The sequence below is a fragment of the Microcaecilia unicolor genome, chromosome 2, assembly GCF_901765095.1.
Source record: "Microcaecilia unicolor chromosome 2, aMicUni1.1, whole genome shotgun sequence".
Classification (NCBI taxonomy): domain Eukaryota; kingdom Metazoa; phylum Chordata; class Amphibia; order Gymnophiona; family Siphonopidae; genus Microcaecilia; species Microcaecilia unicolor.
The window spans coordinates 261,833,871-261,848,406 of record NC_044032.1 but is presented as its reverse complement, the minus strand read 5'-3'; the positions used below and the strand labels follow the sequence as shown (position 1 = coordinate 261,848,406).

The 14,536-nt window shown below is 45.0% G+C and overlaps 1 protein-coding gene across 5 annotated transcripts in view; it reads right to left on the bottom strand.

The window, feature by feature from the left end:
• Positions 1-10,687: 10,687 nt before the first annotated feature.
• Positions 10,688-14,536, bottom strand: part of ATP2B3 (ATPase plasma membrane Ca2+ transporting 3) — a 241,941-nt gene continuing 238,092 nt past the window's right edge. For all 5 annotated transcript variants that reach the window (XM_030194063.1, XM_030194059.1, XM_030194061.1 and 2 more), the window contains one exon: positions 10,688-11,681. In XM_030194063.1, coding sequence (XP_030049923.1) covers positions 11,361-11,681 — 321 coding nt within the window. In that variant the 3' untranslated portion in view covers positions 10,688-11,360. The remainder of the gene's footprint in view (positions 11,682-14,536) is intronic.

The window sequence follows — 14,536 nt, the reverse complement described above, 5'->3', positions numbered from 1 at the left end:
ACTGCATGTGTTGTGTTCACTCCGCTGTGTATTTGCGCACACAGGCTAAACGTCTGAGGGGACATGAATTTCCATGCGTTTTTTTTTTTGGTAACAGTTTTTTTTATTAGTTTAAAGGACTATAAACATACAAACCGTGGCTAGAAGGCTACATAATATGAGGAAGATACACAATTGACCTGTCTTTTCCCCGTATTTGGTAATGCAGATCAAAAAGAAATTTGACTGAGTTTTATAAGTGATCACATATGGGTAGCTATAGGATTTTAAAAGGGGAGGGGGCAGATAGTATGATGCAGCAGCCTCCACTTATAATTTTCTCTCTCTTTCTTTCTACATCTTCCAGGTTCCTCTTTACCTACCCCCATGGTCTACTCCATCTGGCCTTTCCAGTTTCTCTTCATTGCCCTCTCCCCACCATATTTTTCTTCAGTTCCCCTTTCTTTCCTTCAGATACCTCTCCATCTCTTCTCTTAAGCCTGTTTGTTTATTTTGAATTTACTTCACATATTTTCATTTGTAGCTCAGTAAGTTACATTCAGGTACAGTAGGTATTATTCTGTCCCTGGAAGGATTATATTCTAAGTTTGTACCTGAGGAAATGGAAGGGTTAAGTGACTTTCCCAAGATCACAAAGCATTCCAGTGAAATTTGAAGATTGGCTCCCAGCCTGCTGCATCAACCACTAGGCTATACTTGCAATCCAGATCTTTTTCATCTCCTCACTAGTCTCCCACCACTACTTCTGCTACCAGGCTGCTCCTCATCCCACCTTCCCCTTGGATATCTCTTTTTCTGTTCTTTAGGTTTCTTCTCTGTTAAATGCTGCTGGTTCTTCTAACTGGCAACAGGTGTGATCAGAAAAGTAGGGATAAGAAGATATTGTGCTGTGTCTACTCTTTCAGATAGGGGAGACAGAGGGGAGATGATGAGTCCTCTCTTCTGGGTAGGGAGAATTGCAAGACTAAGTAGCATAAGGACTGCAGACTAGAGAAGACTGGGGGAATTAAGGAGGATCTCTGGTAACATCTTAGGGGGAAGGGGAATGCAGTCATCCAGTCACAACTTCTGAAGAAGGGGAGGAAAATACAGGGGCGCTTTCCAGGAGACTGGAGGAGAGGAATGTGGGGAGAACTTCCTAATTTAGGAGAGGGATGAAACTAGGGAGGGTCTTTAGGGTGGTGGTGATGCAGGGAGAGCTTTCTGGAGCTGGACTAGGGGATGGTGAGAGAGATTCCTGGAGATTAAAGAGAGGTAAGATCAAATCTGGAATGGAGAGCATTGAGAAGAAGGGTCAGGAGATGAAGGGGTGGGATAGAACCCAGGGCTGAAGGTAAAAAGATGATGCGGGACATGGACTGGGGGTCAGACAGAAGAAGAGAGTGTACTCCAGGGACTTGCCTTTGTCCACATTTAGTTCTTTCTTAATATCCAATCTTCAATTTCCCTCTTTTCACTGTGTCTACCTACAGCTTGCCCCTCTCTCCCCCCACTTCCATCCAGCATTTCCCCCTCTTTCATATCCCTTCCATTGTCTGCCTCCTTACCTCCCCATATTCATCCAGCATTTCCCCCCCTCTCTCTTCCACACATCCATCCAGCATTTGCTCCACTCTCTTCTCCCCACTTCCAACTAGCATTCCCCCCTCTTCTCTCCATTTGTATCCAGCATTTGCCCCCTCTCCCCCACTTCCATCCAACATTTCTTCCTTTGTCTCCTATCTCATCCAGCATCTCTCTCCCCATGCCCCCTCTTTCCCATCCAACATATCTCCTGTGGCCACTGCTGCTTCTCCCAACAAGCAGCAGGGTGGGCAAATCAAGGAGTAAAAGGCGTGGGGCCGCAGTACTGAGACATGCAATCTCTGCTCTGCCAATCCCTTGCTCCTCTGATGTCAACTTCCTGTTCCAGGGCAGGGGATCGGCAGAGTTGACCACAGCGCATCTCCTAGCACTGCAGCCCCGTGCCTGCTATTCGTTGCATTGCCTGGCTGCCCGCTGCTGCTGCTCATTTTGAAAAGTAGCAGTGGCTGCGAGAGAGAGGTGGGAGATGGGGGGGGGGGGGGGGATGAGTGGAGAAGGCAAGAAAGGTGCCGGTACACTTTAGGTCCCCTTCTCCCCCCTCCTTCCAGCATACTGATCCACTCCTTCGTTTAACCCACATAGAGTAGTTTAGTGAAGTGAAGCAGAATTAAATGTCTTGTCACGTGGGCAAAATCGAGTCGGAGGAAGCTGACAGTAGCATGGGAGATGACCACTTGCCTCCATTTCACAAGGAACTGGTGAAAAGGGGCTGCAAACAATGTGCTCTATTTGTAGTGATTTGCAACTAATGAACATCCATCGTGAGGACAATTTTCAAAGCAATTTACATGGCTAAAAGGGTTTTACAATGTACTTCAACAACACAACTATGTATGAATGCAAATTTGTTTATTCATCTACTTGTTATACCATATACATCTGTACATCATTTAACTTAAAACCACTCATCAAATCACACTACTCATGCTCACTTACCACACTCTTACATATCAAACTATTCACAACTCTTTTAAACTACCAACCAACTGTTATATCTTCAGTATTGTACCATACCGGGTTACACCACAAACTGTGAACAATATTGAATCACTACACTCTCATATCCAAACCCCACCAGACATCATGTTTGTGCAGAGTCAATATTGTACACCTCTCTTTATCTAGCGTTCCCACTTCTTGTTATTCATCCATATCCATATGCGCTGCAAAGAGTTCCTGGAGCTGGTATGGGTCTAATGATTCAATCGAGCACATACAAAAGTTCCTTCAGATTTTAGTATAATTCCGTGTATACTCCGATATCGACCAATCACCGTACTTATGTCTCAGCTCTGCCTCTGGTCCCGCCCTTCTGGAAACAGGATATGAGAGCGGGACCAGAGGCAGAGCTGAGACAGAAGGGAAGGCAGTCTGAAGCGCCGTGCCTGCTCCACTTCTCTGTTGCTGCCGGACCACGAGGTAACAAGTTTTAAATTACAGCCAGCACTTAGGAAGGCAAGGGGCATTCGGACAGGTCGTGCTTGCACTCGGAGGGGAGGGAGGGAGGCGTGGGGGTCTGGAACTTGAACAAGAGGGGGAGCATGGAACGGGGAGGGGGTCCTGGAACTCAGAAGGGAGGGAGGTAGGGGGGCAAGGAACTTGGAGGGGAGGGGGGTTGGACCTTGGAGGAGAGAGAGGGAGGGGGGCATGGAACCTTGCTAGAGCCCGTTTCATTTCTATCAGAAATGGGCCTCTTTTACTAGTTAGTATATAAATGTCATAATCTCCAATAGCATTTCAAGCAGGTCATAGTCTTCATTACCCTTCTTTTCCCCAGGTCTGATCAGCTTTAAGCAAATCATACTAGGTTAGCACAGCAACACCGCACAGGATAATTTCCAAGTCAGCAAGCTCTATTATCCTCCACCCACTGGCTATGTATAAGCAAAAGTTTACCTGAGGTTTTGCTTATCGAACTGAATCTCCTCAAGCTGTTTTCTGGCACTATTCCAGCACCTTGGTCTCATCCCAATCAAGGTGGACAGTAGAATTTCCAGCTGCTTCCAGTGCCATAGGCTTAGGCTGACACTCAGTAATACTTCTGCCCTACTTGATGCCAGTGGATGGAGGCAATCTTATATGGCTGCAAGGGAACTGGAGTTTATTCTTCTCCTCTATGGTGATTGGTTCTGTTTCTATTTCAGGAAGTGGCCTAAGGAACATTTATGCCTGTTATCTAGGAGATATTTTGGAAACTCGTCTCCCTCCGGTCAAGGGCCCTTTCACTCTATCGCAGGAGTTCTCAACCCAGTCCTTGGGACACACCAAGCCAGTGGTGTACCTAGGTTGGCTGCCACCCACAGAGGGGGTTGCTGCTATGCCCCCCCCCCCAGAGCATTGAGCTCCCCTGTGCATCACCCATCTTCCCCCCTGAAGTGAATCATCCTCACCACACGGGGGTGCACAAAGCAGTTGTGTGGCTGTCAGCTCCGCCGGGCCCCTTCCCCAGAACAGGAAGTAACATCAGAGGGGGCAGGGAACCAGCAGAGCCGACAGCCGTGTGACTGCTTCGTGCACCTCTTTGCTGCGTGCACCTGGTGTGACCCCCCCCCCCCGCCCTTGGTATGTTACTGCACAAACCCACTCTGGTTTTCATGATATCCACAATGAATATGCATGAGATAAATTTGCATACAATGGAGGCAGTTCATGAACATGCATTGTGGATATCCTGAAAACCTGACCAGCTTGGTGCATCCCAATGACTGGGTTGCTAACCCCTGCTCTACCCTCATTTCTGACCTGTTGGGGAGCTTTCTTTTCTGGTGCCCTTGGTTCCTCACCACATAGGAGCCGACTCTGTGGGTGCTTGAGCACCCCCAATATTGAGAAAATTCCTTGTATGTGTCCAGGAAGGGGTTATTTCCATTGGGCTTAGCACCCTCAATAATTTTGAAAAGTTGGCGCCTATGCCTCACCACAGTCTATAAAATCTTGAATGGAGAGGAATCTTATTGAAGCAGTGTACATTTAGGGTACTGTAAGTATGAATGGATCAATGTGAATCAGTTGCTTATGCTTTCAAAAAGCACAAAACTAGTCCAGTGCTTCTCAACCCAGTCCTCGGGGCAAACCCAACCAGTCAGATTTTAAGGATATCCACCATGAATATGCATGAGATAGATATGCATGCACTGCCTCCTTGTATGCAAATCTATCTCATGCATATTCATGGTGGATATCCTTAAAATCTGACTGGCTCAGTGTGCCCGAGGACTGGATGGAGAACCAGTGGCCGAGGGGATGTGCCATGAAGCTACTGACTACTGTATTTAAATAAATCAGAGAAAATATATTTTTTTCACTCGATGCATAATTACGTTTGTTTTCAGAGGTGTGGTAAAAGTTGTTAGCATAGCAGGGTTTTAACAGGGTTTGACCAGTTCCTGGAGGAACAGTCCATAAATGATTATTAAGGTAGATGTGAGCCACTGCTTATCCTTGGGGTAAACAACATGGAATCTATCTACTTTTTGGGATCCTGCTAGGTACTTGTAACATGGATTGGACACTGATGGATCTTTAGTCTGACTCAGTATGGCAATTCATAAGTTATTATAATCACCACCAGGTCTCAGTTTTGTTGTATGCACAAAACTTCACGTGGAAAAACAAAACGAAAAGGGGAGCGACCAAAGCAGTGCCAACCAGTGCTGTGGTCTTTTGGTTTTTGTTGCTAAAACAAATTGTTCAGGTTGTTAATCAGCTGTGCTACTTTTAGCAGCTGCTTTCATTTTGCCGTCACAGCCTGACAGTGTGAGGGGCTGCTTGGTGTGTTGTGTTTATATCTGTCTTTATACAGTATAAGGGACTTACAAGTCTAGCTGAAGTTGAGACTCCTGAGGCAGGCACACACTGCTCGTCGAAACGCAGGATTGTATCAAGTCTTGACATCATTTTATAGATCCTTATGGAGTCCACTGTATGTCTTTTCAGTTGATCTTTGTCTGTGACATTTTAACTAAATAGCTCTTGGTTGGCACTTCTTTGGTTGTTCTCCTTTTCTTTTTGTTTTTCCTCATTTGGTTTTGCAAAGGGGCTACTTTGTTCTGTTTTTGTTGTTGTTGTTGTTGTTGGTTTGGTTTTACACAAAACTTCACACTAGGGTTTTTGCAGCCCAAATGCATTTCCCTATGCTTTCTAGTATAAAATCTTAGCTGCCATGCTCTAGAGCATTCCTCAAGCTTTGGTAGGTCCCCCTCTTCATTGTTTTCCATGCTGTTGAATGTGTCCATCCTGTTATAGAAAGACACAAAAAGACAAACCTTCCTGACAGCCCTTCTGCAATATTGCTTATGAAAACGTTAAGAACCTGCTCAAGAACCAACCATTGTTGCTCACCACCGTAAGCAATCCTTTCTTCGGAGTGGATGCCATTTGCCATTACCATTTGTCACCTGCCACTCAGTTTATAAAAGTCACTTTAGGGTCCATAGTAAATATGCTCACTTTATTTACAGTTCGTACATGAGGAACTGTGTCAAAGGCCTTGCTGAAAGCTTTTACTACTTCTAGGGTATTGTTTCTTATCTAAGTCAGTTTTTGCTGCTTTCACTTTGTTTTATTTTTTACCAACTTGATGAGCATAAAAGTTTAGTAAAACCATGCAAAACTGAATGCCAAACACCAATTAATCACTCATTATTACTACTACTACTTATCATTTCTAGACGTACGCAGTGCTGTACACTTGAACATGAAGAGACAGTCCCTGCTCGACAGAGCTTACAATCTAATTAGCTTCATAGTCATGAAAATCTAGTCTATTTAAAAAAAAATAATTTTTTAGGGAGAAAAGGAGTCCTCAGAGATGCTTAGGAAAAAGCCTCGGACACAACCAGCTTGATTAGTGCTAGTTTCTCATTTCTTTCATTGGTCTCCCCAAAACTCCTTTATATTAAATGTGCATCAACTTAGTATTTTAACTTTATTTCAAAGACATTACGTTGGTGGTGTTTGGTAGTCCATTTTGTATTGTTTTCCTAATGTTCAACACCATTTGATACTGCACTTTTATTGAGGAGCATAAAAGTCTCCCTGGCCGATATGCTAAAGCATTTAACCAGCCAGGATTGGCACCTGGCCAGTTTAATGCCCTCAAACTGTCTATCCACTGATATTCAGCGGGGGATAACCGGCTATCTCCCGCTGAATATTGCTAGTTAGCAGCTAACAGCTAGCTGGTTATATCACATAATATAACTGGCTATCTGCCAATTTTTATTGAGAGTTTGGTGGTCATCTTTGGCTGGTTTGAATTTAACCGGCCAGTGCCAAATGTTGGCTTGGCTGGTTAAATTCAAACCGGCCAGAAATAAACTGAATATTCAACACCGGTCACTTGAAACGGCCCGGACTTGAGTATCCGGCATTAGCACCGACCACAGGAGTTAGCCGGGCTAACTCTCACAGTCTGAATATCAGCCCCTCTGTATTTAATCCAACATCCACTCTCTCCCCAGTGGCGTAGTCAAGGGTGGGCTTGGATGGGCCCAGGCCCACCCAGTAGCAGCACACCTATGATGTGACTGGCAGGAATTCTCAAGGCGCACCAGCCAAAACTCCCAACTGTCCCTCCTACATACAGTACCTTGTAAATAGCAGATCTTCGCCTGCAGCAAGCAGCAACTGATACATACTATTCGCACTGGTCCCACAGCCTTCCCTCTGATATATTTCCGCCTATGCAGAAACAGGTAGTTGCATCAGAGGAAAGACTGTGGGGCCGGTGCGAATAGTATGTATCAGTCGCTGCTCGCTGCAGGCGAAGATCTGCTATTTACAAGGTATTCAGGGGAGGGGGATGTTTTTAAAGATCATATGACATGCAGGCAAGAGAGGGAGAGACCAAATCACTTGTGGGACAGAGCGGAGTTCTGCCCACTCATCTTGGGCCCAGGCCCATCCAAAATTGGGTGTCTGGCTACGCCCCTGTCTCTCCCACTCCACCTACCATGTTTTCATCATCAAAGCTTTTCATATTCTAAACATATACCAAAACCAGTGAAGCTGCTAGGTATCCACCCTGTCTCCAGTGTTTGTGCAGCCTAGTGAACAGCAGCTGGCTATCGTGAACTTGCGGCATTGACCTGCTTGGTTTCTGGATAGTTGTAGGTGGTAGGATTCCAATGCTTCTGGCTTGTGCTTCTCTTATCTACATCTTTTTTTTCTCATTCTGTACTTTTTCAATCCTATTTGGTTGTTACTGTTATTTTTAATATATTGTCTCCCTTTCATTTTGTAACCATTTACCTGGATAAATCACTATCAGACCAATGTTTAGCCACCAGTCGGTCAGTGTTTCTTTCAATGCTGACCACTGCAGTGCCAAGCCATATACGGGCAGCAGCTCTGAATATCCAGGTCATTGGCGGTGCCTAGAAATTAAGCAGGTACAGCCAATATCCACTACTGTAGTCAAACAACTAACCAGGCACTGGTCCATCCACTCATCCAGTTAGCTATGCAGGCACCGGCACTGAATATCGAATATCTCCCAGCTCTGCCCTGACTCCGTCCCCCGATTGACCTGGAACTAACCAGACAGTGCTGCAGTGGTCTGAGTCTATATTGGCTCCCAGCCTGCTCACTGTGGTTTGAGTGGGTTGGAACCTCTTCTTGCTTAAACCATGCTGAATATAGACCCCTATGTTTCTAGGTTAAATGGTATAGCTGAGAATTGAGCATCTCTGCCTTGATATGTTTGCATAGGTTTAGATGTGGGGAGGCATTCCTGAGGTGGGAGTGGAAGGGAGTAGGTTGGAAGAAAATTGTGCATTACCATGACTTTTTCACAAGTCTGCATACTCTTCTAGCCCTCTTGGTCACCTGTACAAAAACAGAGGTGTAAAGCATGTGGCTACTTTTAGGAAACACACCTTATGCTAGGAGTTAACACGTTCTAAGACTGTGAACATAAATTATTAGTAAATAGGTTCCATTGCATAAAATTGGACCTGTGGTAAATAACGCTCATTCATGCATATTAATGTGTGGTAGCACGGTAATGCCTTTTAGTAAATCCAGTCCTTTACGTTAATTTTCAAAGAAAAATAACACAGGTGGTATATAGTTGAACCTCAGCATAAAGTCTGTGAGCTAGGAGCGCGTGCAGATTCACAAGTAAGGCAAGAATCTGTTAAAACAATGCAAGAGCCAGAGAGGTGTGTCTCAAAAAGGCTATTAGAGAGCGACTGAAACTGAATCTGCAGTTGAAATCGCTGTGTAGACAAGCCAAAGAGGGGTGGAAGCCACCAAACCCAAAGATAATAAATTCCAAGGTCATATAGGTGTAATGTTCCAAATTGTTTATTCATCAATAGTCCATACAGGCAAAAACCCAACATGGGCCGTGTTTCAACACAGTAGCCTTCGTCAGGAGTCTTCATAAAAACATAAACATACAAGAACATTAATAATAGAAAATATGATAGAATACATTTATATTTTTATCACTTTCTCTTATCACAATATATTTTATATTTCATTGTTTCTTACATGTTTGAACACTCATACTTTTTTATATCACGAATATATTTATCATTAGTATTTTATATGCAGTTTTTATTCATATTTAATAACTTACGTTCAGATGTATTCTGTTAATCGTATTTTCTATTATTTATGTTCTTGTATGTTTATGTTTTTATGAAGACCGCTGACGAAGGCTACTGTGCCGAAACATGGCCCATGTTGGGTTTTTGCCTGTATGGACTATTGATGAATAAATAATTTGGAACATTACACTTGTATAGTCTTGGAATTTATTATCTTTGGATCTGTGGGTTTGGTGGCTTCCGCCTCTCTTTGGCTTGTCTGTACAGTTTTCTGTGGAAGTTTTTTGCTCTTCTTTTCTGTTTTTGTTTTCTTTGTTGAAATTCGCTGTACGCTTTTGGCTGAAACCAAAGCTGAAGCTGAGCGGCACACTCCTTCCTGACCAAAAGCGGGCTACACAGGCCCCTGACCCTCCTGATATAAAGCCTGCCGCTTTCCTAAAACTGCCACCACCACCCATCCCCCGACCAAAATCTTCTGCCCTCCCTAGGCCTACCTTACAAGCCTGGGTAGTCTATTGGCCTTGTTGGAGCATGAGCAATCCCCAGTCATTCCTGCCCACACTGGCTCCACAGTCAAATGACTGCCTTGACTTCCTGCCCATACTTTTCTCCAATCTCAAAATGGCTGCCTTGACTTCCCATGCCAGTCTAGCGAGGCTGCTGTGGAAGTCACGGCAGCCATTTTGACTGTAGAGCTGGCATGGGCACAGGGCTGCCATTAGGGGTGGTCAAACAGTGCAATTGCCCTGGGCTCCCATGTTAGTAAGGGCCCCAAATCTGCTTGAAGTTGAAAGAGGAACAGACTGCAAGCAAGTTTAGGGCCTTGTCCCTAACATCTGCCCTAGGCCCCATCATGTCTAGCACTGGCCCTGCATGGACAGGAGCAACTGGGAATCGCTCCTGCCCTGATGAGGCCAGTAGACCACAAGGGCTTCTAAGGTAGGCCTAGGGAGGGCCTATGGGTGGTGGAAGGTTGACGGCTTTTGGTCGGGGCAGATTAGAAAGTGGTTGTGCTTTTTGTCAGCTGGGGTAAGTTTCAGCCAAAAATGCACTGACATTTTTGGCTGAAACTGAAACATGGCTGAATCCAGATTTCTGAGTCGGGTTCGGCGCTGAAATCAAAACTAAAATTCAGTCAGCCTCTAAAGGTTATTTTGCAAAATAAAACACTCTGCGAAAAGCAAGAGGCGTTGAGAAGAAAGGTCAGCAATAAATAAATAAATAAACAAACAAGATAGCAACCCAAATGTCATGCCACATACAAAGCGCAAATTGTCTATTCTCTTAATACTTCCATTTTTAATATATATATTTATATATACATATAACAAGATGTGTAGAATAACTTTTTGTTATTTTCTTGGGAGGGGGGATGGTCTTTTCACTCTTTTGGGTTTTAAAATTTTTTTTAGTTTGGTGCAGTTATCATAAAAGCGGCCCATGCTGAGCTGCAGATGGCACCGGGTATCGGGCAGAAAGTGACAACCAGTCCCCCCTCCCCCAAAATCTTTTAATTAAGGGTAGTAAAAGAAAACAAAAGGTGTGAGAAATAGAATGTCTGTTGTATGTAATCCTCTGTGGCCCAGGAGCCCTTTCCAAAATAGTCTTTTGAAAGATTTGTTTTTCTTTTATGAGAAATACAGTTTTCTTCCCTGTGGTTTATTTTTCCCGTTTCAGCGCTCTCACTTCCAAAAGGGGCCTTCCTCCCGTCTCTCCCCTTTTCTGAAAAAGCCAGTTCATTAAATCAGTTCACCTTGTTTGCTGATTTAAAATATTAAAGAAAAAAATAATACATTTTAAAAAAGCAGAGTTTAAAAAGAAAGACGTGCATGTGTGAGAGAGCCGTCTTTATCATTGATTTTCAGTTTCCCCTCGTCTCCTTCATGCTAATTCTCTGATTTTTGCCCCAAATGAACCTAGTGTGTCAATTTTTATCATTCTGCAGAGTTCTCATACCCATACTGGATCCTGGAGAAGACAGGATTCTCTGTAGGGCTGCACCACCTTAAACTGGACCAATATAAGAGTAATTCAAATGATGGTGTAGTACATGAGATTTCAATATTGCAAAGGTCCCTTTGTTTTGTTAACAGTGATACATTTTTAAGTTTAAATATAGTTTTTATTTGCTTTTTGACGTCCATCCTGCAATGAATTTGCTGCTCCAGTGATTTGCTGTAATTATTTCCAGTCCTTGGTGAAAATAAAAACAGGTTCATGTTAAAGTGAGGTCTCCACACTGTGCAGGGGGCTTCCTGGACTGGAAGAGGTGGCTGACCGGCTGGCATCTGTGGTCAGGAAGACTCCACTGTCCACGGCGTTGTTGTTGCGGTTAGGTGAAGGGGGTGGGCTGGGCTGGGGGTGCCTGCCAGGGGGCTCCTCACCATCTTCTGGATCGGTGTCATCGATGAGGGGTATATTGTGGGTGTAGTCGTTGATGAGAAACTCAGGAGTGGTCATGAAGTTGTGGATGGAGCTCTTGGACTCCGGTTTCTCCAGCCCCCCATAGAGGGAACTACGGAATGCTTTCACCACCCGGATCTGAGAGAAGACGGGAGGATGAGTAGAAATGGGATCAGACAGGTGAAGAAGGAGGAAGAAGGATTGGAGAAGCGGGACAATGGATAAGAGAAGAATCAGGATTGAAAAGATGGGGAAGGGGGTAGAAAATGTGATTTCAGAGGTGGTGAAGGATGAGGATTGGAGAGATGGGGGAATAAGGGGAATTGAGGGCCAGGAAGAGACAGAATTCGAGGGGCGGAAAAGTGAAATGGGAGATGGGGAGAGAATAGGGTTGGAGAGGTGGGGAAAATGGATGAGGTGAAGCAGAATGGTAAAGGGAGAGGAGGAAAAGGACAAAATGGAAGGAAAGTGTGATTGGGGAGTTGGGAAAAGAGGGCATTAGAGGGGAGAAGAGCAGATATGGAATTTGAGCAGTGGGAGAAGATGGAGGAGGAGGAAAAAGGAAGGAAAATTTGGAAGTAGTAATTGAAAAACGAGAGAGAGAGAGGGAGAAATGGTGAAATTAGTTTTCCTGATCACTGCTAACAGAATGACACAGTCCATATTTAAGCGAATTTCTTATAATTGTTCAGTCGCTGCCAGCAGAGGTCACATCACCCTTCCTCTCTCCTCCACTGATGCATTTTCATACAGAGAATTCTGACCACATGCATGCGTTAAGCTACAACTGAAAGATGAAAACGCGAGAGTAATGGCTTACTCATGGCTTCTTATTTATGAGCTTATCTGACATAATTTCTGTTTGGGATTCAAAAACTCCTTTGCAAAAATATTCTGAGGAGAGGCAAAAGGTCATGCCTCCCCTTAAAGTTCATACAACACTTCCAGGACGCTTTATTTAACAGTTCAATTAACAATAAAGTGATAGACTAGGAAGCTCACCTTATACAGCATAAACATCACTACATAATTCAGAAATGTGCTCCTGGAGGTGGCCAGGAGATGTTCTGTCAGCATCCTCCAAAACAAGCTGGGGCCAGGGGGATAATATACCTGCAGTCATTTTCCTTAAAGGAGAACTGCTGCCTTATTTCTTTTAGAGAATATCACTTACCACAGGAGGCTGTCATTTTGTATGAAACAGGACTACTATTCCAACTGATTTATGTGGTTAAACTCTGCTTTTAACTCCGTAAATTTAACCGAAATTGCAATGTGCATTAATGAAATGGAGACCATGTCAGGGTGTGGCCAAGGCAGTGTTTTCAAATATAGTGGCTTAACCTGATATTCGGTGCTGTTTCTGCTTCAGTGTGGCCACATAAAAGGCTACCTGAAATAGAACTGCAGGAGTTGAGAGCGCTTAGACCAAACCAGACGTTCTGTCATAGCTTAATCTGGTTATTTGTTAGGGCTGCGCATAAGGCAAAATGTTTAGTCTGTGCTGGAGTTTTTTCCCCTCAGTTTTCAGACGTTTTCAAGGGGGGTCCACATCTTTGTTGTATAAAAAAAAAAAAATTAAACATACATTAGAACTCGTAATGTGCACTACTCCAGTGGTTCCCAAACCTGGTCCTGGAGGCAACCCAGCCAGTCAGGTCTTCAGGATACCTTAATGGATATTCATGAGAAAGATTTGCATGCACTGACTCTATTGCATGCATGCTGAAAACCTGACTGGCTGGGGTGCCTCCAGAACCAGGTTTGGGAACCATTGCACTACTCAACTTAACTGCAGAGGTTAATATGCGTTAAATCAGTTCAGCACGCACTAACCCCCTTGTTCTTTGTGCCTGAATGTAAGTGCCCGCCATTTATGCACTAAGGTTATACAATACTAACACACACCCATGTGCTGATTGGGTGCTAAACGTTCAGCACACACACAACCCACATAGGAGGAGATTATATCTCTCTATATAAAACGCACCTCCAACATTCTAATGAAGCCTCACTTTCCCAACATTCTAAAGTGAGGCGGCTGAGACCACTTTTTTGCTCTGTGAGTGTCTACCCCGCCCACGCGTCAAACGTAATGACGTCGAGGGCGGAGCAATGACACTCAGCAAATAACAGCGCTCAACGTAAAATGACGTCCCATTAGAAGGTTGGAAACACACTATCCGCCCTTCCCAACTTCCCCCACCCCCCAAAGTCGCCGACCGTCACCAAAACACCCCCCCCCCCCAAGGTTGCCACCGCTAACACACGGAACAAAACCCCCCAGCACGTGCCCCACCCACCAAAGTCGCCGCCCGTCACCAAAACACCCCCCCCAAGGTTGACACCGCAAACACACTGAACGCCACACCCCAGCAAACACCAACCCAGGCAGGGGAGGAGTAGAATCGCTCAAGACTGCTGCCAGGGGCTTAGCCAAGGCCGGCCCTAGACGGGCCCTGCCAGCCCACTTTTCCTCCACCGCGACAGCGCCAGCCCCAGCTCCCATTGCCGGCCACTGCTGCTTTTCATGTTCAGCAGCAGGGCCGGTGATACAAAAAAAAAAAACAATCAGCTGACTAACCTGAGCGCAAACAACAAAAAATGTAAAAAAAAACAAAAACAAAAACACAGCACCGCAGGCAGCCTTGAGCCATTGGCTGCTGGCTGTGCAGGCTCCGCCCGTCTCTTACATCACTGCCCTTACGTCGCTCCGGGGGCAGTGACGTAAGAGACGGGAGGAGCCTGCACAGCTAGCAGCCAATGCCTCAAGGCTGCCTGCGGTGCTGCGTTTTTACATTTTCTAAAACATTTTTTGTAGTTAGCGCTCAGGACAGCTGAGCGCTTCTTTTTATAGCGCCAGCCCTAGGAGTACCAAAGATACAACATCAAGTGGCAGGGCGGCCCGGAGGAGGAGAAGGTGGGTGTGTACCAGGCAGGGGGAGGAGTCACGAAGATCGCCGATCTAGAGGCAGGGAGGGACAGAAAAGGAG